The sequence below is a fragment of the Petaurus breviceps genome, unplaced genomic scaffold, assembly GCF_028583685.1.
Source record: "Petaurus breviceps papuanus isolate PSGF00001 unplaced genomic scaffold, PetGlider_PUasm1.0 174, whole genome shotgun sequence".
Lineage (NCBI taxonomy): Eukaryota > Metazoa > Chordata > Mammalia > Diprotodontia > Petauridae > Petaurus > Petaurus breviceps.
In genome coordinates this window covers 20,349,239-20,375,338 of record NW_027185761.1, presented here as the reverse complement: position 1 = coordinate 20,375,338, position 26,100 = coordinate 20,349,239, and the positions used below count along the sequence as shown (strand labels likewise).

The 26,100-nt window shown below is 39.9% G+C and overlaps 1 protein-coding gene across 1 annotated transcript in view; it reads right to left on the bottom strand.

Moving 5' to 3' along the window:
- Positions 1-26,100, bottom strand: part of CUNH3orf20 (chromosome unknown C3orf20 homolog) — a 75,975-nt gene that overhangs the window by 35,563 nt on the left and 14,312 nt on the right. The window contains exons 6-9 of the mRNA XM_069084501.1: positions 19,437-19,589; positions 15,057-15,177; positions 13,503-13,634; positions 3,661-3,781 (exon numbers count right to left, since the gene is read on the bottom strand). Of these exons, the coding sequence (XP_068940602.1) occupies positions 3,661-3,781; positions 13,503-13,634; positions 15,057-15,177; positions 19,437-19,589 (527 nt within the window). The remainder of the gene's footprint in view (positions 1-3,660; positions 3,782-13,502; positions 13,635-15,056; positions 15,178-19,436; positions 19,590-26,100) is intronic.

The window sequence follows — 26,100 nt, the reverse complement described above, 5'->3', positions numbered from 1 at the left end:
ATATTTATTATATTTTCTTCTATTTTAAAAATTCTTTTGAATTTGCTTGATTGATTCTTGATGTTCCATATAGTCATTAGTTCGTTTGCCCAATCCTAACTTTTAAGGAATTGTTTTCCTCAGTTAGCTTCTGTATTTCCTTTTCCATTTGGCTGATATTTTTAAGTAGTTGTTTTCTTTTTCCAAGCTGTTGACTCTTTTTTCATAATTCTCTTGTATCATTCTCATTTCTTTTCCCAGTTTTTCTTCTACCTCTCTTCTCTTGATTTTTTGAGATCTCTCTCTTTTTTGAGCTCCTCCATGAGTTCTTTCTGGACTTGAGACCACTTCCCATTTTTCTTTGGGATTTTACCCAGAGGTGTTTTGACATTGTTGTCCTCTTCTGAATTGGTGTCTTGATCCTCCCTGTTACCATAACAGTAATGGTCACCATAATAATAATAGTCAGATTCTTTTTTGTTGTTTTTTGCTCATCTTTTTTTTTAAACCTTTTTTCCTTTCTTCTAAATTTGAGTTCTACTTCTATGGTGGAAGAGGCAAGGCTGTTTACCTTGTGCTGTACTGATGTTGCCCTGATGCCCATGGGGGACTTTCATGTCTGGTGCTGCTGGGGGCCATAGGGGTCTGGCAGCTTACCTGGTGTTGACCTGGGGTCCTAGTGCTGGTAATTGAGCTGCTGGCTGAGGCCAGTGGGGTGTTTCTGTGTTTCCCTGGGGCTATACTGAAGCACTCAGAGATCTGACCTCTGGAGGCTATCTATTGCCTGGGGCTATTCTGAGGCAGGTGGAGGTCTGGCCCCTGAAGGTTGCTGTCTGTCCAGGGCTATGCTGAAGCATGTGGCAGTTCTTATAGCTGGAGTCTGCTCATTTCCTTGGCTATGCTAAGGCATGTGGGGGTGTCCTGGTGTTAGCGTTTGCCTGCTCCACCTCATTGGGGCTCAGGATCTCCCACTGGTTGGCTGAGGTGGGGCTTGCTGCTGACTTGCTGGGATGCTTCCCATCCTGGATGGAGCTCCCCTTTTACTCCAGTAAGATAGACCTTTCTTGCTGATCTTCTAAAAGATTGTTTCACCCCATCTTTTTGCTGCTTCTGCTGTGCCAGGATTTGTTTTGGGGTGCTATTTTATGGTTTAGATGTGAATATGGGAAGAGTTACAGATTTACTGCTTAATCCACCATCTTGGCTTTGCCCATTCCCCATCATTCTTTAAGCCTTGAAAAACTCATTGGTACTAAAGATTATTTTGTCTCATATTATGAGTCCTATTTATCTACCCATCTCTCCCTCTATTCAGTGAATAACTGTTCAATACCTACAATATGCAAGGCCTGAAGGGGATGGGGTTCCTATATTCAAGGAGTTTCCAGTTTAATGGGAGATGGGTAGGATGAGGCATATACGCAAATAACATAGCTGCATATGAGGTAGATGCATGACAGGTAGCTAGGTGGTACACTGGATAGAGTGCTGGATTTGGAGTCAGGAAGACCAGAGTTCAAATCCAACCTCAGACTCTTACTAGCTATGGGAATGTAGGCAATTCACTTAACCCCAGCACTCACCTCACAGAATTGCTATGACGCTCAAATGAGATAATGTAAAGCACTTTGCAGACATCAAAGTAGTATAGGAGTTATTATTATTATTATTGAAACAAAGTGACATGAGAATTCAGGGCAGGGAGCTATCACTTCTGTCCAGGGAAAATCTGGGAAAATTTCATAGAGAGTTGTAGGACTATAAGGTCATAGATTTCCAGGTGGAAGGGAACTTAGAAGCCATCTAGTTCATGCCCCTATTTTAGAGATGAGGACGCTGACACTCAGAAAGGTTAAGTGAATTGCTTAGGGGTCATATATCAGAGATGCGATTTGAACACAGGGCATTCTGACTCTAAGTCCTGTCCTCTTTCCATTTCAACATGCCGTCTGCCATTAGGACAATCACCTGGTCAGTGGTTGGAAAGATGAACTGGAGAAGTGGTTGAATGGAGGAAGGCCAATTAGGCTACTATTGCTTTGAGATATTACTAGGACCATGGGCTATGCCAGGCACATCAGGGCTTGTGGTGGGAGGTATATTCAAGGCAATAGACATGTGTTATATGCTAACAAGTTACTTCAGACACTTACAGGCTGTGTGACCTGAGCAAATCACTGGGTTCCCTGAGCCTCAGTTTCCTCATCTATAAAATGGGGATAATAACAGTACCTACCTCACAGTGTTGCTGTGAGGTTCAAAGGAGATAATGTATATGAAGTGCTTGGAAAAGTAGGAAGTACTACAAAAATTGAAGCTGTTATTTCAAGCTTTGCTTCAAGGATGCTCAATAAATACTTGTAGATTGAGGATTCCAAGAGATTCTTCTGACAGGGAAGACTGAAACCACAATGTAAAGGTTGACAGTCTAGAGACAGGACTTTCCCCACTCTCCATGGGGGGGGGGATTTAGTAGATTCACTAAGGGAATATATGAACTATCAGTGCTAGTGGAAAGAGCTATAAATTTGTAGTCAGAGGACCTAGATTCAAATCCTAGCTCTAGCATTTCCAAACTGGGTGACCTTGGGCAAGTCTGTGGTTGACAGTCTCTTCATCTGTAAAATGAGGGAGTTGGACCCTACAGCTATGCTCCTTTTCCATCTTTAAGATCTGTCACAATGCCAAGAGGAAATAGGCACATAACCCCTGTTTTTGTGTTGGGAGTATAGGGCTAATAGCAACACAAGCTGTGTTTATGTATGAATAAGCTATGGGGGACTGGACAACTTTCAGAGATGTCTGTGGCAACTTCTCCCTTCCCCTTCTGGTAAACCCGCTTCCATGTCTATACTATAGAACTATCTATAGAACTCCTAGCCCTTCAAAGACTCTAATTCTTTCTCTTCCTCCATGTACTTATCATGACCTCAACTGGCTATTAACCAGTGCTCCTTTCTCTACATTCTTCTCCAAAGGCCCTGAAAATTGAGCTAATAATATCGTAAGATGTTTTCCTTCTTTCAGGGATACTTCAATTATTCTAGGGAGCCCTGTGAGACCCAAAATCTGTCAAGATCCAAAGAAAAGGAGCTTTAATTATAGACTCTAAGGCACCAATGAGCACCATGGAAAGTATGATCAGTTTGGAGTTAGAAGACACATTCAAATCCCCCCTTTGATATTTACTTTCATTGTGATTTTGGACAATTCACTTCTCATTGAACTTCAGTTTCCTTGTCTGTAAAATGAAGTCATTGACTAGATGGTATCTGAGGTTCAGATTTCACTCTATGATTTTGTGTGAACCATGTTAAGATGTAAATCTATAGAATATATTTGGAGTCAGGGAAAACCCATCTGGCACCTTCCAACTCATATCATGTAAGCAGCTGGCTAATTTCCTTATTATCAAGGGTTACCTGATTGTATGGGGATGTGGATGGGTGACCCTGGAAGCCTCAGAAGTGATTATGAGTTTAAGAGGCATAAGGACAGTTGAGTCAGAACAAGGAATGAACAGGAATGAACTTTGGTATGGAAAAGTAAGAATTGGTCAACATGGTTAAAGGTTGATAATGCCTTTTACAAATTGTAGAAAACCTATGGGAAGGGAGTGCTCCAGGTGCAAGAGAACCTGTTTGCCAGGTTTCTTCACCCTTCCTGTCCCCTGATATTTACCTGCTGAGAGCAAAACAGAATTCATAAATTGAGACACCGTCTTCTGAAATCGCTTCTTAATCTCAACCAGTGCTCGGATCATATTGGATGTCCCCTCTTCAATGCTGCTTCTTAAAGAATACTTGAAAGGCCAAAAGGGGGAAATGCAGTTATTGTTAGCCAAGGGAAACATCTCATCCTTACCTGTAGAAAACCTGATCTGTCCTGTGATATAGAGAAACCAGAGGCACATTGACAGAGGGTCAGGGTGAGGAATACATTATCTTAAAGCTGTTTACCTTACTCTTAAAGATTCATCCCACTACCTCTGCTAGTGAGAAGGTACAATATGTCCCCTTCCTCACCCTTCTAGGGTGACTGGACTTTTCAGAGGAGAATCAAAGGCAATTTTAGATCCTAGAGAGAATGCTGTAATGGTTAGGAAACCAACCTTGAAGCTAAGAAGATCTTGAGGTCAAGTCTAGCCTCTGACACTGGGGAAGACAATTAATCTCTTGGTGATATTGGCAAATCTTAAGAGGAGTGCAGAGAAGATGCTGGTCTCTTTTAAGTAGAGAGAGTTTTCTCATCCAGAAACTCCTTAACCAATGAAATCACAAATGTATTCCCTGTCTAAACTCTTTGTTCCTAGACTTAGGCTTCATCTGGGCTGCAGGGTTTTAAAAGAATATTGTTCTAAATTCAAGTAGCCACAATAAAAATAAATGTTCAAATAAACAAATGAAAATAAGGAAGTTTTGTATATAAAACCATTACTTACGGTGTGTAATGAATATATATTGTATTCACTCTAATAAGACAGTAAGAAAAATGTACTCTTTGCTTCTGTGTCCCCTTCTGAATTCTTTTTCTTCTGTATATGTACGGAGCTTGTTGCTATCATTGATATGAATAAATGATCGAATCAAAAGCATTTATTAAATACTTCCTACATGCAAAGCACTGTGTTAAGCATTGAGGATAAAAATAGAAAAGCAAGACTGTCTCTGCTCTCAAGGAGCTCACATACCAATGGGGAAACAAAACAATGGGAGGTTTCAGCTCTGTCAGATGGAAAGACTTTCTGGCTCTTAGGGCGCAACAGCAAAGCGGTTATGGGATGCATGGTCTAGTTAACGTTATGTTCCTGGTAAGAGCACATCTATTTCTGATGCTGAACCATTTGACAGTACTTAAGACTTGGTGATGAGAGCTTGCTTTTCCAGGTAGTCAGTATAGGTTCTTTGAGGCACTGGGGGCTTCAGAACCTATAGAAGCAATGGACAGGTAGCAACTGCACGAGGAATGGTGATGTTAGTAGCTGGGCTGGAAGTTGGCCTGGTGGTCTGAGGAGACAGCCCCTATTTCTGGGGCTCTTGGGTTTCTTATTCACTCAACTAATCTAGCACTTATTAAACACCTACTATGTGCTACCATTGTGCAGGGTGCTGGGAATACAAAGACAAAAGGAATACAGTTCCTGTCTTCAAGGAATGTATACTCTACTAGGGGATAAATGGGTAAATAAATACAGCCTCAGTAAAATATTATTCACAATGCTTATCTTCCCAGTTGTTGGACAAATCAACTGTCAGTTTTTGTTTTTAAATTTCATCTTATTTTGTTTTGCTATTATGAATAATGTTGCTATGACTATCTGAGCAGAGATATCTTCACCCCTTCTCCCCCATAACAACATCAGAGCATATTTTCACAGAAGTGAGATATTTGAGCCAAAGACAATGGACAGCTTTTATAGATTTTGAGTTGGAAGGTGCCTCAGTACTCCAACTTCCTTTTTTTTTTTTTACCACATTTTTTTACAATGTGTAAGGAAACTAAGACTAAAGAAGCTATAAGCTCCTCAAGTGCAGGCACCATTTTGTTTTTGTCTTTATATCCCCAGAATTTGGCACATAGTAGGCATCTGATAAATGCGTGGTGATGACTTGATTTTTTTCCACTTTAGCATACTGCCTCTTCTTTGCAGGTCTTACTATAAATTGCCATATTGATTCATTTCTAGGACGTCTAGTTAATCTCCCTTAGCCCATGGTACTGGATGAAAATGAGGATAGGTTCCAGAGGCAATCCTTGAAGTCATGCCATAGTTGCATTTCTCAGTGAATCCCTGACATTGCTAAGTGGGCCGATCTTTTCAGATTCTATAGAACAACAGCTCCTTTCTGGAAAAGATGATTATGAATTATGGAGTGTATTCTAAGACCAGGGAGCTGGAAGAATTTAAGGTGACATATAAATATGAAAGTTCAAGTATTTTATAACACCTAGCATGGTATCTCTCACATGTACCAAATATTCAATATTAGAAGAATAACTCATTGAATTTTAAAGTATATATTGGAAGGTAATGGGACCCCTTTAATAAAAAAAAAATCCTTCTAAACTGAAATTAACCTATAGCCATACTTTTTGGTACCAGTAATTGAAATAGTTCTCAAACTTTTGTTTGGTATGATCATCTAGACCATATATTTCCATTTTGTCCATAAGGATAGCATGACAAAATTTATCAAATACTTTACTGAAATCAACAGAATTTTCCAGATCTATCACTCTAGTAACCACATAGAAAAAGAATAATCTGCAGTTAGGGAAACTATACTGACTTTTTGTGTCCACTGCCTCCTTTCCTAGATATTCACTAATCAGCCTTTGGATAAATCCTTCTGGAATTTCTCCAATATTCAGAGCCAAATTCACTAGCTTATGGTTTGCAGAATCTACTTTCTTCCTTTTTCTTTTTTGAAAACTAGATCATCTCATTCTGAGCTTCAGTGCTCCTGAGTCTTCTTACAGCAATTTGTCACATTTTTTTTGCCTTTGTCTTCGATTTCCTGACCTTGCTTCCATTTTCTATAAGCATCTTTTAAAAAACCAAGTTGGCTGATGATCACTTTGTGCATTCACATTGGTTTCTCCATTTTCCTCCTCACCAAAATTATTTCTGTTTGGGTCTTCAGAATTTTCTTCTTCTGAGATTCTGAGATTCCTATCTTTCCTTGATGGACTTTCCCTGCAGAAATTTAGGCTTCATGAAACTAATTATATTTGTTTTAAATCTTTTGGAGCCTGCTTTTCAAAAATCTAGAGTATGTGAAAAACACTTCCTGGCTTCCATTGCCATTGTCACAAATTCCAATACGAAGTCTAACTTCCCCCAATGTGTTAATCATTTCCATTTCAGTAGTCACCTCCCTCTGGTTGGTTAGAATTAAATCTAGAAGAGCAGTTCTTTTCATACTGTCCTCTACCTTGTGAATAATGAAATTAGCATAAAGCACCATTCTCATTAGCTAGTCTACTTTTAATAGAAAATGTTCCAGCAAGTGTTCAGAAAAGTAAATCCCATATCAATATCATATCATGCCTCTGAATCAGGTTTCTGATGTTTCCCCAATTGCCCATTGACTTTCTCCTTTGGTTCAGATAGTCTGTATTATATGGTAAAGACAATGTGACTTTTATTTTTCCCTCCATTGATCTTCACCAAAGCACTTTCTTTTTTCGATGCCATGGGTTCTTGACTCCCATTATAGTATTCTCTTTACCACATCACAAAACTTCAATAAAGGAAGGAATAAGAAAATAGATATGGAATCTTGGAATTGGAAAAGATTTCAGGGATTATCTACTCCAATCTAGGCCTGAATAAGAACCTCCCTACAACATTCTTAAAAAATAGTTAGGCAACCTCCTCTTGAAGGATCTGGAGGAAGAAAGAATAAATAACCTTAAGAAAGGGGAGGGGAGAGGGAAGTATACACTAAATAGCCTGTAAAGGTCCTCATCAAACAATAATATAGAATTTTAATATAATATAAATAATAAATAAAAATAAATAATAATGTAGAATATAGAATCTTATAATTAGAGGGGGCTTTATAAGCCCTCACATCCAAAATCCCCTAATGGTTACAATGCTGATAAAACATTATCTACTAGAGAATATGCCCTCCTCAGTTAGGCATGAGAGTCTTCACCGTTTAAACAAAATCTTCCTAAATGCAAGAAAATTGGAAGCTCTGAAATAAGAGGTACTGTGAGAACTGCAATCTATCCCACAATTGAAAGGATGCACCAATTAATAGGAAAAAATGGAAAAATCCATCAATAGGACAGCCCATACTGCCTGTCTTTTGGGCCAATAAAACATTTAAATTGACGAGCTGCCTCATTTCCAAAGCACAGCTGCATATAAATATTTAGCGGAAAACCAGACTATGGGACCTTTAAAAGCCGTGCTTGCTTTGAAGGCAGTTTTCGCTGTTGCTCCAACTGGGTTGGTCTTCCCTGGGCTATGAGTGCCTGGGGAGGCCATTTAATAAGGTTCCTTGTGACAGAGTTTTTAAAGGGGAATAACAGAGAGGGAAACCCATTGTTCATCTGCTTCCTTTCCAAGAAATATTTGCTTTTGCTGACAAGTCATAAACCCCAGTCTGAGGACTGGAAAGCAGATGAGCAAAGGAAGGTGGGTTGGATGTCCTGAGTTGGACACAGTGATGAGAAATCCAAAGCCAGCATGCCAAGTGCTTTTCTTTTTGAATGTATTTATCATGCCAATTTTTAAACTAATTGATTTAAGTGGAAACAGTGAGATATAAAATAAGGGAGTAGGTAAAGTTTTTCTTCAGGTTATCACAATTCCTCATGCTACCTTCTATTCCCTTTCTATCATAATTCCCCTTTCTGTTACTAGATTTGGAGTCATAGGTACTGGATTCAAATCTTAGTTCTGTCACTTATAATGTGATCTCTGGCAAGTCACTTGACCTCTCTGGACCTCAGTTTTCTCATCTGTAAAATGAGCAGTTTGAACAAGATGACACCTGAAGTGGTTTCCAGTTTAAAATTTATTATCCTATAATTCTGTGTTACCTTAATTCAGTCACTTCACATCCTCTGGTTTTAGTTTATCTATTTACAAAACCATTTGCACTACATAATTTGTATTTCCCACCTATAAATTAATTTAATTAAATTTAGCTAGCATTTATCAAGTACCTACTATGTTTTAAGGCACTGTGCTAAAGTTAGAAATGCCAAAAAAAAGTTCTTAAGGAATTTACAACCTACTGATTGAGTGGGGGTTATGACAATATAGACATAGACAAATAAATACAAAGGATCCCAAAAGTCTTGGTGCAGTTTAAAATTTTAATAGCTTAAAACCGAACTGAGCCACCTGGGACATCCTGGACAAAATTAACTTGAGGAAGAAGAGAAAAATGGATAGGCAGGGGAATTCTCATAGGAGGTGCCACCTTAACTGAGTGTTGAAGGTCAATAATTCAGAGGCAGAGGTAAGAAGGAAGTACACTCTAAGCATGGGTGACAGCTGATAGAAAGGCAAGAGAGAGGATTCCAGAGGACAGCAAGTAAAGCACTTTGGATAGAACACAGAATATCTGAAGAGCATGATGTGAAATAATCCTGGAGAGGTAGGCTGGAGACAGCCTATGAGGGAATTTAAATACCAAGCTGAGAAATTTGTATTTTATTCTAGGATCAATAGAGAGTCACTGACTATTCTTGAATAAGGGAGTGACATGGTCCGATCCATACTTTAGGAAGATTATTTTGTCAAATTTGTGCAGGTTGAATTGGAGAGAGGAGAGACCAGAAGCATAGGGGGACCAACTAGGAGGCTACTGTAGTAGTCTAGGTAAGGAGTGGTGAAAACCTGAACTAAGTTGATGTAATGTTAATGGGATATAAGATCTTCCCGACCATTAATAGGCCTCACCTGGAGCCCATTAAGGGAAGCTTGCTTAGGGAAGGCTTGCTTGCAGGAAGGCTTTCACACCTTTTGCTAATTTCTAATTAGGTACTGAGTCACAAGGGATGGGATTCGTTCTGGCTCTGAGATGAGTATATATATATATACTCTGAATCAGTATTTTACTTTGGGGGCTCTCTTCTGTAAAGAACCTTGAGATTCCCTGGCTGAGATTCTAAGTGGCCATATGTTCAGAATTCTGCAATTGCTCAGATGTAAAGGCTCTCTTGATCTAGGAATGTATGTAAAGTGTACAGTTGATTCAGGCAGTCAAAGCCTTGTCTGTTGGTCTTTATTTCTATGCTTGTATTTTCTTTGAAGTTCAGGATGCTGACTTTTCCCCTGAACTACTAAATGTAATTAAAAAGATTGCTGACCGCTTAAACAACTTTGTTTCCTAGTAAAGCAGATCTAAGAACCTGTGCTGGCAGCCATCCTGGGTATGGCTGTGTGATTGCCACTACAGTTGACAGCTGGAGAGAATGGAGATAGATGTGAGTGATATTGTAGAGAAAGAATGGAAATGGCATGGAATTGACTACTGCCTGAATTATGTGAGTGAGAGCAAAGTCAAGGAACCAGAATGACTGAAAGGACAATAATTCCAGCAACAGACAAAAGCACAATGCCTGGCACATAGAAGGCATTTAATAAATGTTTGTTGAACTTAATTGAATGAAATTTTCAAGAGGGGTAGATTTGGTGAGGGGAGGAAGATAAAATGAGTTCTTATTTTGGATTTGCTGTGAGTTTGAGATGCCTATGGAACCTCAGGTGGAGCTGTCCACCAGGCATCTGGTGCTGAAATTCTATGAATCTCAACACTCAGTGTTATGACATCATTCTGTTGGCCTGTGCTAACTTCAAGTCCTTTACTATGGCACCTACCTAAGTTGTCCTTCTAATCTTATATTCCAAACCTTTCCTTCCATTTTTGTCCTACCTATGTCCCATTTCTTCTTGGTCATAGTCTCTGCTAGCTGACAATGGGTGGGAATAGGTAAAGCTGATAAACTGATCCTGACTAATGTGTTGCTAAAAGGTTACCCCTCCCCAGTGACATCATGCCTTAACTTAGTAACACTGCCTTTTTAATTAAGAAGGTTCTTTTTTTCTATGACAACTTTTTTAAAGTTTTTTTTATTAATTTATTTTTAGTTTTCAACATTCACTTCCACAGATTTTGAGTTCCAAATTTTCTCTCCATCTCTCCCCTCCTCCCTCTCCAAGATGGCATACATTCTCATTACCTCTTCCCCAAATCTGCCCTCCCTTTTATACCCCCCTCTTTATCCCCTTTCCTTCTATTTTCCTGCAGGGCAAGATATAGATTTATAAACCCCATTGCCTGTACATCTTATTTCCCAGTTGCATGTAAAAGCAATTTTTAACATTAGTTTTTAAAACTTTGAGTTCCAAATTCTCTCCCTTCTTCCCTCCCCACCCATCCTCATTGAGAAAGCAAGCAATTTGATATAGGTTATACAAATGTAGTTATGCAAAATACTTCCATAATAGTCAAAGAAGGTTCTTAAGAAGCATTTTTAAAAATTTTATTTTGTTTGATTTTTATTCAGATCTATGATGATGAGAAAACCCTACTGAGTGCAAATCAGTAACAGTTTCTGCAACTTTCAATATTAATGGGAATTATTTACAGCAATTCTATGACAGAGTTTAAGTGACTCTTAGGGTCATATGGCCAGTTGGTGTCAGAGGAAGACATGAACTCAGATTTTTTTTTTTACTATGAAGCTATCTCTCTATCTGTTATACCAGATTGTTTTTCAAGGAATTATATAAGCAGTGAAAATATCAGCCATTGAAATAGATAAGTGGCAGCCTCTTTCCCTTCTGGACCTCATTTTCCTCCTCTAGAAAATGAAAGAACTAAATTAAATAATCTGGAAGGTCCTTTCTCCTTCTAACATTTTAAAACATAATGTCTCTAAGGTAATTTGAGAGTATGGGTTTCTTTTAGGCTGAATTCACCCTATTAATAATTCCATGGTTCCATTGATTTTACATGAAAATATGAGCCCTGATATTTTCTAAATCTATATGAAAAACCAAAGATTAATGACACATTGGCAGACAGCATTGTTAGTGCATAGAATCAGGTGATAGGTGGGTTCAAAGATCTATTGGGGGGGGGCAGCTAGGTGGCGAAGTGAATAGAACACCAGCCCTGGAGTCAGGAGGACCTGAGTTCAAATCCGACCTTAGACACTTAACACTAGCTGTGTGACCTTGGTCAAGTCACTTAACCCCAATTGCCCTGCCCTCCTCCCTCCAAAAAGCAAAAAACAAAACAAAACATCTCTTGTGGTACATGGTAATAGCTAAAAATGATAACATTTATATAGCACTTTAAGATTTATGAAGCACTTTATGTATATTATCTTATTTAATTCTCACAACAACTTGGGAGGTAAGTGCTATTGTTATTCCCATGTTATAGGTAGGGAAACTGACACTGAGAGGCTAAATGATTTACCTAAGGTGGCATAGCTAATATATCTGAGGTGGGATCTGAACTCAGATCTTCATGACCCATCATGACTTTAGGTCCAATGCTTATATATATATATACTGGATAGCCTCAAAATTTAAATATGAAAGAAAAGGTTGAAAGAAGATGACCGACTTGCTGACAATCGAATATGTAGGAGACAGAGGTAGAATTTGAACCCAGTTCCTCTGACTCTAGATTCAATTTTTATTAGTAGTCACAACCTTTCTGAGCCTTGGTTTTCTCATTTGTAAAATGGGGACAAACTATACCTAAAAGTCTTTTCTTTCAGGACTTAAATGAAGTAATGCTTATAAAGCATTTTGCAAGCCTTTAACATAGAAATGCCATTTATTAGTATTACTATTATCAGAAACACTGTCTTCCATACCATAGCATTCGATAGCAAAAATAATGATGTAATTGAATAAAACCTCTTATGTCAATGATGCTACACTGACAAAAGTTTTCTGAATTTGACCAGATTGGGAACTTATGAGGGGCAACCCTAGCCTTTTTCTTGGCTATATTTTGAGAATTTCATCTATCAGTCTAAATGGAAATAAAACAGCGCATCTTTTTATTCCATAAAGGGTCATCTCAAGCTCCCTCATCTCCAAATTCCAAATGTGCTTAGTCTGTATCACACAATTGGCACTTGGCTTGTGGCATTCCATGGCTATTTTATTTCTATTTGTTCCCTCTCCCCCATCACCCTGTAAGCTCCTAGAGATGAAAGGCTCTATCTTACACTGTTTCTTGATACATCCAACCGAGCACCATGGTAGGCACCCAGTAAATACTTAAGGAATATTTGTTGAATTTATCAGAACTTAATCAATTTGAGATCTTAATCTTTGTTTCAGTCTTACTTATTCTCTTTTAGAGGCAGAGTCCTTCACAAGGAAGTCTCATTAGGAGGTAATGGACTTGGACAAGTCCCTTATCACTGCAGCAACTAGTGGCTAGACATGGAATCAAGGAATTAGAAGGGGAGAAAGAGGGTGTTTCCATCAGCTGAGACTAAAAATAAAGACTTCAGGCTCATAGATACATAACCAATGAAGCCCTACATCCATATAATCCTCAAGGAAAAATTAACTGGATTACCCCAACCCACTATGATTCAGCCCTTTTGGCTACATTATCTTTTTTTTTATTTATCTTTTCCTTCAAGGATGCTCCTCACATTCAATTTAACCAGATTTCACCCAGATAAACTTGCTAGAATACCAGCATAGAGAAAGATCTATCCCAGGGCTATATGAATGACACTGGGCCCATATCTAGGCATAGATATGGCATAACTTAATGATCCCAGTATGGTCTTTACTAATACCTTGGAAAGTTTTATTTAACTCAATCAACTATGTGCTAGGGTCCCCAAGTGATCAGTAAGATTGGAGACAAGGGTATTTGTTACCATCTTGTATGACCTTGAGTAATTCACTTCCCTTTTATGGCCCTTACTTTTGCTTCTCTGTCAAAAGGTGGGGTGTCAGACTAGATGAGCTCTAAGGTTTCTTCTTAGTCTCAATCTTATGATCTTACCCGTTTTTCAGGGGGTGCTCCATGTGGGCAATCTGTGGGTGAAATGAGTAGAGTCACAGTCTCATTCAGGGCACTGAAGGTGAGGCTTATGGAATCTTGATTGTGTACCCTCAGTTTAATTTGTTCATTCATCTACAGAAAAATGGGCAAGTTGTTATTGTTTTAATCATCCCTGATCATCCTTTCCGTAAAATAAAATTTGTTGAAGGTCCATTGTTCTGCTCTATGTTAGTTAAAAGAAAATGCAGAAATTTGTCTCATGTGATACATATCTATAAATGCCTTCTGACCAAATACAGAGAACCTTTTTAGCTCTACATAGTCAGTGGGACTGTTCCTCTGGCCCTACACACACACACACACACACACACACACACACACACACACACACACACACACACACACGGAAATAAGAAATAATCCTACTGTCTTTCTTCTGATATTTAGAGTCATCAAAATGAAGTCCTGGGGGTGGCTAGGTGGCACAGTGAGTAGAGCACTGGCCCTGGAGTCAGGAGGACCTGAGTTAAAATCCATCCTCAGACACTTAGCACAAAAAACTAGCCATGTGACCTTGGGCAAGTCACTTAACCCCAATTGCCCTACCTTCTCCCCTCCAAAAAAAAAAATGAAGTCCTGAAAATCTCATCATCTTTCAAATCTCTTCTAACTGGGTTCCTTGTTATGCAAAATAAGGCAGTCTGGTTTCTTGCCACCTGAGTAGGTAGTAGGGACAAGAAGCTCAATGCATTCAGTAACAACAAAGACTTATCACTGTGGACTGGGAAGGCTTTCTGGAAGAAGTGGGACTCAATATATGCCTTAAAGGCTGGATAGGTGGGGATAGGCCATCCAGAGATAAGAGGGCATACAAAGTGGGAAGAAGAGCATGAGCAAAGGTGTGAAGCTGAGAAAGTATGATATTTCATGGAACAACATATAGACCACCTGAAATTTTTAGTCAGAGAGGCAGGATAAAAGTAACATTCAAGGATGATAACCACTAAAGTCCCTAAAGTCACTAAAGCATAGTATGGGCTCACAGGGGGAGGGGGGAAATGGCGGTATAAAATTAGGAAACTTGAAGGTAAGGAGGTCAATTAGGAAGCTTTCCCTTCAGTAAATTCCTATAGAGCTAGTTTTCTAGATCCCTCTTTCTGGTCCTTAACCACATACTGAATTCTATGTTATTGTTATTTTTTCTGCTGCATGGGTAGATAGACTCCTTGAAATTAAATCTTCTCTGGGTGTCTTGAACTGGGCACACAGTAGGTACTGAATGAGTGAGTGAATAAGTGAATGAATGAATGAATGAATGAATGAATTCTCTGAGGGGACCCAGGATGCTTGCAAAAACATTCTTCTCTGATGTTCCAATGGGCTTGGGTAACTGCAGGTACTCTACCTCCATTGAATGAATGAATGAAATTCTGGTGGATCCTAGGACAGTCTCAGAAAGATCTAACTCTCCTTCATTAATGCATGGGAAAAACTACACAGGTCTAACTATTACTATATACTCGCACTCTATGAGTTGGTGGTATTGTCTCCTACCTTATACTCTAATGATATCAAGGTCCGCTTCTTGGAGGTCCAACTCCATTTGTGAACTGTATGCCCCATAGTGTCTTTTATACACCCTCCCTCATGATTCATCATTAACATACATGGATAGCTGGGAGAAAACACACAAGGATGAGCTGAGGGAAGCAAGGATACATCTTTTGATGGGACTTCCTTTTGTAAGTTCTAGGGAAAAGTGTGTGTGTTAGGGGAGTGGGGAGACGGAGGTTGGTTCCTCTTGCCCTAAGCTACAAATAGGCAGGTAGAGGCAAAGAAGGACAAGTACCAGCGCTAAAAGCCATGGAAGATGCTCATGTTGATTGATTTTACTATAACACAAGTGGCATTTTTCTTGGTTGTCTCTGCCTCTTGGGATCTCCCAACAGTGACCCAGAGAGGCGAAGAAGGTACGGCAGATTCCAGTACATGTTTACAATGTGTCACCACCACCTTCCTTTGATACTGTCCTATGACATAGGATAGTCACAGAATCTATCTTCTCTTGTTCCTCTCTCTAAATCACTTGGACTCTTCAGAGATCCAGAGAGTCAGAGACAAGAAAGCAAAATCCACTCCCCACCTCTTCCACCCATCCACACAATACACTATACTGTGGCTCAGAGCAGACATGAATTCCACAGGCTTCTTTATGTTACAGTCCCATACTGAAAGGAAAATATTATCAGGGAAACAAGGCAAGAGACATTTCCCCCACCCTCAAGTAGATTTGGATGTCTTAAATCTACTGTGTCCTTTGGAAAAAAATGCCTGGGAGTCGTCCTTTGGGCTACAACAGACAGATTATGAAAATGGAAATGCACTTTATTTTCAAGGCTTGAGTGTATATAATGGGAGTGTATGGGTGAATAGGGCAAGAAGCTCCAAACTTCACTGTAAGTTGTTAAACAGCCCTTCAAAAAATATAAAGTAGGGGCAGCGAGGTTGGCACAGTGAATAGAGCACCTGTCCTTGAGTTAGGAGGACATGAGTTCAAATCTGGTCTCAGACACTTGGCACACTAGTTGGGTGTCCTTGGGCAAGTCATTTAACACTAATTGCCTTGCCTTCCCACCTCCAAAAACAAACAAAAACAAAACAACCCCCCCCCAAAAAAGATATATAAAGTGTCATAGGAGACCAGATTTAGAGTTGAAAGTGACTTTAAAGATCATCTAGTCCAATAATGACAAATTCAAATAGAAACAAATCCCTGCAAGCCAGATATAGACATGTTAAATCATTTCAGTCATGTCTGACTCTCTGTGACCCCATTTGGAGTTTTCTTGATAAAGATACTGGAGTGGTTTGCCATTTCCTTCTCCAGCTCATTTTTACAGTTGAGCAAACTGAGGCAAACAGGGTTAAGTGACTTGCCCAGGGTCACACAGCTGGTAAGTGTTTTGAGAATAGATAGGAACTCAGGAAGATGAATCTTCCTGACTCCAGTACCGGCACTGTATCCACTGTCACCTAGCTGCTGACAGCAACTTAGAAAACCACAAATTAACATTATCTCTATTGTATTATAGTTTTATTTATTTTGTCAAACACTTCCCAATTACATTTTAATCTAGTTCTACCCCCATGAGTTTGACTCTTTTGAACTATGCCAGTGCCAAAGAGGCTTGCTTAAGGTTACACAAACTATAAGAAGCTGATTGGCATTTGAGCTCTGGTCCTCTGACTCAAGGTGCAGGACATTCCTCTGCCCAGGCTCTCGCTACTCCATACTTCCTCCCATATTCAAAGAGGAGGGAGAAGAAAGGAACAGAGTAGGTCCCTAAGAAACATGAGAAAAGGGGAGGAGATGCTCAGAGACCATGCAGTAGTATGGTAAGATGGTAGTAAAGAGGGTGCTTTTCCTCTGGAACAAGTGGACTCAATCTAATAAGATTTCCATGGGTAAGCCTTTTGAAGAGTTGAAGATAGCTATGATGGCAGCACCAAAGTCTTCTCTTCCTTGGGTTAACCTTTCCCAGAACATTCAAACCATCCTTGCATGTGATCTTGAGGTCATTCACTATCCTTTTCATTCTATTTTGAATATTCACCAGTTAACTAATGTTTTCCTGAAAATCTGGTACCTCAGATTGAACAGAGTTCTCAGAGGTGAAAAGAAAGAGCAATAGAAAGAGGAAGAGGAAATCGAAGGAGGTGGATTAAGGATCAATGCAAGAACGTATCCACTATCCCCTAGAACTGCTAAAAAGTAGAATGGATGGCTTTGGGAAGTGGTGAAACCTACCTCATTAAACAAAGGGACATGGAGGCAGAGTCAAGAGGCAGCATAGCAGGAAGAAGTACAGATTGATTCTACCCTCTGAATTTTTCCAAATAGATCTAGAAGATGCACCAGATTGAATACTGACTAAAACATCCAAGGAAGAAAATTACAGTGAGTTCAGATCACTGGACTTTTTCCAGCCCAGGTCAGCATAGGGAGAAAGACAGAAAGGTCTACAGACATTGGGGAAGGGGTCAAACCAGCAACTGCTATAAAAAGCATTCAAATTCAGGTAGAGGCTGTGCACCAGAGCAACAAGATGGCCCTAAATGCAGCACAGAGGGGCCTAAACTTGTGTAGGGTACAGGAACAAGTGCCAGTTAGCAGTTCTGCTGTTCATTGCCCAGTTCTAGGTAATAGATTCAAGAATGACTTAAGAGGAGACCTGTACCTAGGCATGGTATTCCAATGTAAGAAACAGTTTCAGGTCCTAAATTTTTTTTCCTAGAGGGCAATTGGGGTTAAGTGACATGCCCAGGGTCACATGGCTAGTTTTTGTGTTAAGTGTCTGAGGTTAGATTTGAACTCAGGTCCTCCTGACTCCAAGGCCGGTACTCTATTCACTGCACCACCTAGCTGTCCCTCCTAAATTGTTTAATGAGCAAAGGAGCAAGTTCAAAGGCAAGCAGCAGCTGTGTGACTCTACCCCCAGCAGCAGAGCAGCCCCAGCCCACCCTGAATCCTACAGAAGGATAACCAGTGCAGGAATCCCAGGCAAGAGATCAATCTGCAGTTCTGTGACTGAATCACCATAGATTTCCCATTGGCTGATAGTGACTGAATCCTGAATCAATTTACTGGAACCCCAATTTGTGCAAGCCTTCAGATATGTTGTATAGAACCAAACCCAATATCAGGAACTTGCAGAGCTCACACCAGAAGGACTTTGCCTTTCATCAGACCATTTTGGGAGTGCAGAGATCTTACACATTCCAGTCTGAGCTGCCTCTAAGATCCTGAAATAATACAACACTCAAATGCCCATGAAAGTAGCAGCAGGAATAAAGAGTATAGTATACCAGGTCATCCAGGTCATCACAGACATTTTTTCCAGAAGTGCTCAGAGCCTGGTTCTAACATAAAGTCCAAAGTCAGGAAATAAGCTGGAAAAATGAGAAAATAACAACAACAAAAAGAATTTTATCATAAAAAGCAAATCCAGAAGAAGAAATGAACTCCAAAATGTTTACAAGAAAAATCTTGAAGAAAAATGTAGCTTGGACACAAGTTCAACTAGAATTTCTGGAAGAGATGAAACAAGAGGTGGAAAAAAGTTAAAGGTATTTTTATAAATGAAGTGAGCATACTAGTGGAAAAAGAGAAAAGAAATAAGACCTATGGAAAAAATAATTGTAAAGAGGATCTGTAGAACGTGGAAATTTTATTTTGTTTGACTATGTATATAAACAAAATCCTGTTATATATATAACAGGATTTTGTTTTTCTTTCTTCTCAATTGGTGGTGGTGGTGTTAGTGGGGAGATGGGAAAGAAGGCAGATTTGGGGTGATCAAGAAAGCAAAATTTAACTTAAAAAATGGTGGATGATTCCCTTTCAAGTATGTTGTAGAAAGAGTTCTTGTTAAGATATGGTTTGGACTGGATGGCCTTTGAGGTTCTAAATCTATGACAGAATGATGAAATGGAAGACCTGAGTACTCATAGGTTTTGAATGAGATAGAAGTCAACAACAATCTATCACTTATGATCAAAGATCACCAGTCCTTGCCATTTGCCCTGATACTGCTTCGTAGGATCCTCCAGGCCTTACTATATGCCCTGCTCCCATATTTCATAGTCCCCTGACACTAAGGACCTCTGGGTTTTGCAATCCACCCCATTGCTGAACTCTTAGGACTCCTGACTCTTCCATCCCACTAGCCGCTGAACTTTCCACTATGTATTGTCTCTCCAAATTAGAAAATAAGTTCCTTGAGAACAGGGATAGGGTATCTTTTTCTGTTTGTATCCTCAGAGCTTAGCACAGTACTTGGTACATTGTAAGTGCTTAAGAAATGTTTTTTCTTGATTTTTCTTTTCATTCAGATCTTACATTCTCAGTGTCATTGTTTCTAATAACCCACTCACCGATTCTTGAGGTTATACTGCACACTTCCATGGCCTTCAGCAGTAAACAGACCTATGATGGGGAAGTTTGGTGTGTCATTGAAAATGCAGGTTGTGTATCTTCCCTTGCAGCATGTAGGAATTTGACATATAGCAACATGTCCTGAAGGATAGCTGGTGGGGACAGTCAAGTCAGATAAAGAGAAATTTCTCAGGCCTCTTGATGGGACCCAGTGAGCAGAGCAAAAAGGTCTAGATTCATATCCCAGCTCTACCAGTCACTAGCTATGTGACCTTGGGCAAGTTACTGGATCTCTCCAGACATCAGTTTCCTCATCTATAAACCAAAGAGGGAGGGTGAGATTATATGAAGAATCTGAGAATGATTTGCTTAAGAAAGAGAAGATTCAGGCCTTCCAGGTCTTGATGTTATGTTTAAGATACTGCCCTTGGGTGCCACCTTTATTGGGTGCACCTTATCTATTTTTTGCTTTTTGGAGGGGGAAAGCCTAGGAAATTGGGGTTAAGTGACTTGCCCAAGGTCACATGGCTAATACGTGTTAAGTGTCTGAGATCAGATTTGAATTTAGGTCCTCCTGACTCCAGGGTCAGTGCTCTATGCACTGCGCCAAATAGCTGCCCCCACACCTTATTTTCTTAATCTTATTTTTATTGATCTTTTGCTTTTACATTGCCTTCATTTTCAACATAGTCTTTCTTCCCACTTCCCCCACTGCCATATAGCTATTATAATAAAGATTTCAAAAGAAGAAGGTAAACAGTTCAGAAAAACCAATCAGAAAATAGTTATCTCAGACAGATCTGACAATATTTATAATATTCCTTACTTACAGTCTCCCACCTTTGCAAAAGGTGGAAGAAAAATGTACCTTTAAAAAAAATTCTTTCTGTCCTTCTTGGACAACTTCTGATGAGCCTGTAGGCTCTCCCCACATTGCCTTAGATGCTTTCTAGCATGAGAACATTCAACAGTCACTTGGGATTGGCCTTGGAGAACTTTCCCTTCTACTGTGACCTGTTTATGTTCCTTTCCATAAGCAAAAATGGTATTATTTTAAAAGGAGCAATAATGGCATTATTTAACAAGCAAAAATAGCATTATTTAGAGGAGGAATAGAAAACTACCTTCATAGCATGATGGCAAGGAAAGGCACCTTGTGGTCGACTACACTCCCCTTCACTTCTCCAGTCTAGTCATGTTTCACTTTATTCCCTACTCTTTTTTTATCCACACTCACCACCTTCTGCCTTGCTACAACATGCTATCCCTCCACTTCCCATTCTTTTCCTCTTTCCAGTAACAGAACTGTAATTCAAATCAAGCCTGCCAAAGGGTGTGTCAACGTATGTCACCCTAATAACTTTCCAAATCAAGACCATCACCATTATTTTCCTCTACTAGAATGTAAGCTCCCTGAGGGCAGGCACTTTCTTCACTTTTGTTTTTGTATCCCATGAAATAGAACCAGAGCGCTTGGCACACAGTAAGTCCTTAATAAATGCTTTGTATTCATTCATTCTTTTGGAATGATAGTTCTTCAAAAACTTGGAGATCCCTCTCAGATATCACTTAACTTTTTCCCAGAATTTCTTCCATCAGTCTTCTAACTTTAGGCCTTTAGTTTGATCTCTGTTCAAATAACTTCCATTCACAAGGCATTTTAAGATTTTCATAGCACTTTACATTCATGATGTCATTCTCAGCAGATATTATTGCCTCCACTTTACTGATAAGGTTACTAAGGCTTAGAGAGGTCAAGTGACTTGCCCAGGGTCACACAGATGCTAAGCATCAGAGACAGGGGACATACTTCTTCCTATTACCCAGTCCTGGACTTTTTCCCAATTCCATGACTCTCTAAGTTCATAGATGATATGTTTAGAGCTAGAAGGGAATTTGGAGACAATCTATTCTAACCATTTCATTTCTGGATGAGGAAACTAAAGCCTTGGGCACGCTCAAGGTCATATGAGTATTTAGTAGCAGAAGCAGGATTTGAGCTCATTTCCCAAGACTCTGAATCCAGTACTCTTTACATCAGGCCTTTACATTTCTGGGTGAATGAAGTATCTAAGCTTGGAGCAGTAGAGGGAAAAGAGAAACCCAGATGGTAGGGACATGTCCTGGGGTACTGACAAACGGAGTCACCATTTTGCTGTGGGGGTCTCTTGCCTCTGAATACTATGACTAAGTAAGGAGTCAGTGGTTTACAGAAACATGAAAATCCATGGGTTAATATCTTCTAACCCCAACACAACATTTGACTTCATGACCATCCTCCCAGGTCCATTGTCTCATTATCACCTGAAATGGTTCTGGTGTACAGCTGGTGATGATGTTGATGCAGTTGATCATATTGATGGAGCTAAGACAGACAAATGTTGCCCAAATATTTCCACCCACCTGAAGAAAGATCTGCTGATGGAAATCTATAGAAAAGTGTTTAGGCCAGTCCAATGCAGACTCAAAAGTAGAATCATAGCTATAGAACTGAGAGGGACTTACAGATGATTTAGCTCAATTTTTTCATTCCATAGAGGAAGAAATAGGAGACGTTAAACAATTTTCCTAAGTCCATAGTCAGGATTTGAACCCAAATCTTCTGACTTGAACTCCAGTACTCTCTCAGAATGTTAAAGGGAAGGGACCTTAGAGATCATTTAGGCCAATCCCTTCATTCTACAGAAAAGGAAACCTAGTCTCAGAGAAGTTCAGTGATTTGTCCAAAGTCATGCAGAGAATGAATGACTCAGCCAGGATCAAAAGAACCCAGGCCTCAGATTCCCATCATATGAATCTAGTCATCATTAGGAGAGCTTTCATTAGTAATTTTCAGATCTGAAACATACTCTCAAGTTACCTTTTAAAGTCAACTTTGATGGGAGTGGGTAGCTAGGTGGCTTAGTGGATAGAGAGCAGGGTTTGGATTCAGGAAGACCTAAGTTCAAATCCAGCCTCAAACATAAACTAGCTGTGTGACCCTGGGCAAGTTACTGAACCCTGTTTGCCACAGTTTTCTCATCTATAAAATTAACTGGAGAAGGAAATGGCACACCACTCCAATGTGTTTGCTAAGAAAACCCCAGATAGGGTCACAGATTTGGACATGACTGAAATTGATGGGAGTAGTGGAGATGGATTTTTGGACAATTCCCTGTGGTTGTGACATGGGGGTAGGTGTGAACAGAAGCTCTAGGACACTATGAAGTTACCCTCAGAAAGCCCCTGGAGGATAGATGAGTGTGGAAGTGGGTAAAGCAAGAGCTTTCACCTGAGATAAGGGGATGAGAAATCCCATGTTGTAGCTTTCTTTTTAAAAAAAGTATTAATATTAAGTGGCTAGGTGGTACAGTGAGCAAGAGCGCCACCCTGGAGTTGGGAGGACCTAGGATTGTTCTGGCCTCAGATACTTAACACCCACACACAAAAAATAACTGGTGGTATAACCTTGGGCAAGTTACTTAACCCCAATTGCTTAAAAAAAAGTATTAATATCTTTTGTTTTAGTATCACCTTCATATATAGACATATCCTTCCCTCCCCCTCTGTCCTCCTTTAACCTTTCTTGCAAGAAAGAATAAAAAAGTAAGAGGAAGAAAATCAGTTCCACAAAACTAACCAACACAATCAATTGAGTCTCATAATATACACAATGTTCTACTCCCATAGTTCTTTAACTGTGTAAGGAGGAGAGAGTTGCTTCCCCCCCCCCCCCCCTTCCCCTCCCATTTCTTCTCAGGGGTCAAACTCGATCATTATAATTATACAAGTAGCTTAGCCAAATATTCTTGCTAACTAGGTGCTAACTGGATGCTAAACTCAGCTCTTTCTTAGGCTGCTTCAGGGCTACTTAAAGAAAGGCAAAACTCATGCTATTCATCTCTGGACAGAGAGGTGAAGGGTTAATATGTAGAATGGGCCACACATTTTGGGGCATGGCCAACATGGCAACTTATTTTTCTTGACTATGAGTAAGAGTTACAAAGGTTTTTTTTTCCTTTTTTTTCCCCCATGGGTGGGGGAAAAATGCTTGATAATTGAAAAACATTTTAATTTAAAAATAAGGCAAACACCTATAGGACCTATCCTCCCTCTCACTCTCCCCCCTGCTCCCCCCCCCCCCAACTGATGACTTCTGACCATCAAGATAGGCTTGCCATTAAGATACTAGCCTGTGGGGCAGCTAGGTAGTGAAGTGAATAGAGCACCAGCCCTGGAGTCAGGAAGACCTGAGTTCAAATTTGACCTTAGACATTTAACACTTATTAGCTGTGTGACCTCGGGCAAGTCACTTAACTCCAATTGTCCTGACTTCCCCCCTCCAAAAAGAAAAAAATAGATACTACTAGCCTGTGCTCAACTAGTCACAACTAATTCAAAGCTTGGGTCCTGCTTGGCAAACCAGCAAGTTTTATGAGGTCTCAGTATGGGTGGGAGTGATGGGGCCAAGAGCCAGGTAGATAATCCTGCTAGTAAACAAAGACCTTTGATAGGGTAGAATCCTGTGCTTGTATCATAAATATTTCATCTCCCTCTCCTGGCTAGCTTATATGAACCTAATTCATGGACATCTTCATGGGGCACCAGGGCAGTTGATCCTATTAAATTCAGTGAAGAGCTGGAAAAGGAGAATGCAGGCAGGGGGGAAAAACCCACTTGAATGAGCCCTCTGTGTTTAATATACTACTATACATTTGGAAGCTGAGGCTGAATAAAGCGTGATGAATGGATTCATTTAGGCTAGAGAAATAATGTGACATCTTTGACTAGGAGTTTAAATTCTGAATTCCCAGTTCGACTAAAAGGCCAAATTGAGCTTGAGTTCCTGGAGCAGTCTGGGAGGATGCCTGCCTGCATCTTCTAGCCCCTTAGAAAGGTTGCTAAGACTATTTTTCTATTTCTCTAGGGCTGGGGGGCCTCTGAGCAATAATCGGAATTATTCAAATTGAGTCCCTGATGCTTTTACCAAAAAAAAAAAAAAAAAAGGAGTGGAGAAGAAAGAAACAATCAAAAGCATCATTATTCAACTGTCCCTAGGAAGGGAAGTTGGCTGGGGAAAGGGCATTAGTCTGTGATCAAGGGCTAGACCTGGACTCTGGCTTTGGCTCTTTGCCAATTCGTTGTCTGACTTTGGGCAAATCACTTCCCTGGACCCCAGTTTCCTCTATCAAATGAGAGGGTGTAATATTAATGGGATTTAAGATCTTACCTAGCCATTAATAGGCCTCAGGTGGAGCCCATTAAGGGAAGCTTACTTAGGGGAGGCTTGCTTATAGGATAGATTTCACACCTTTTGTTAATTTCTAACTAGGCACTGAGTCAGGAGAGTTGTGATGCCTGCTGGCTCTAAAAAGGGTATATATACTCTGAGGTTAGCATTTTGCTTTGGGGCTCACTCATTGGAAGAGAGTTCTTGTGATTTGACCAGATGAAACTCTGTAAAGCTGTTAAGGAGCCCCCCCCCCCCCTTTGAAAAACCCAGATGTTGGTGCTTCTCTCTCTGGTAACTATGTGTGTATTGCCTTGGTCAGACAGTTGGATCTGTATGTTGATCTGTGCTAATTTCTCAGATAGTTAGAAGCCCTGTCTGTTGGTCTTTATTTCTCTGCTTGTATTTTCTTTGTTTGGATTTTCTCTGTAGTTCAGGGTGCGGACTTTTCCCCTGAACTAATGAATGTAACTAAAACAATTGTTAACCCCTTAACAGCTACCTTTCCTAGTAAAACAGATCTAAGAACCTGTGCTAGCAGTTATCCTGGGTATGCCAGTGTGGTTGCAGCTACAGAGGGTTGGGCAAAGTGATCTCTAAGATCTCACCCAGCTGTGCCATTCAAGGACTAATCAATAATGCACATATGTGACAGGAGCGATGGTGGGGGAAGAGTTGAGTTAAAATCTGGCTTCAGACACTTACTAGCTATATGACCCCGGGCAAGCCACTTAACCCTGTTTATTTCAGTTTCCTCATTTGTAAAAGAAGTTGGAGAAGGAAATAGCAAGCCACTTCAGGGTCTTCACCAAGAAAAGTGTAATTGGGATCACAGAGTTAGACATGACTGAAAAATGACTGAATGACAGTTTTAAGCAGCTTGATTAACTTAAAACTTCACTAAGACTTTTGGGACACCCTGTAGAAAGGTTTTGTCCTACATCCCTATACTTCTACCCACCAAAGCATCCCTAGGAGATTGGTTCTCCCATATAATACCATATTAATTACCCCCAAGGTTTTGTTGCCACCTCAAATATCTGGGTGTTCAATCCTCTTTTCCTTTCCAAACTTAGATGATAGTTTAGGGTTGGGGAGAGAACAGGGTAAATAATTATAAGGGAAAGAATAAATATTATAACATGCACAAAAATGGTACTCAATAGTTAACTTTGATATATAACTAACATAAAACTGGCTAGCACCAAACTAAATGAGCCTCATCTCAAACCCAGTATAGATAGACATGGCCCCTAAAGACAAGATCTTTAAGATCAAGGCAAGATCTTTATCTAGGAATTTCCTCCTACTACAAGCTTTGATCCAGACCTTTCCTCCCTAAGAGGAGAGACTCAGGTCTTTGGCTCCTTCCACTTTGTGATCTGTCTGTCCTAAGTAAATAGGCCAATTATAAGAAGCAACCCACCTCCAATCAATCCATGATCTTTCCCAGG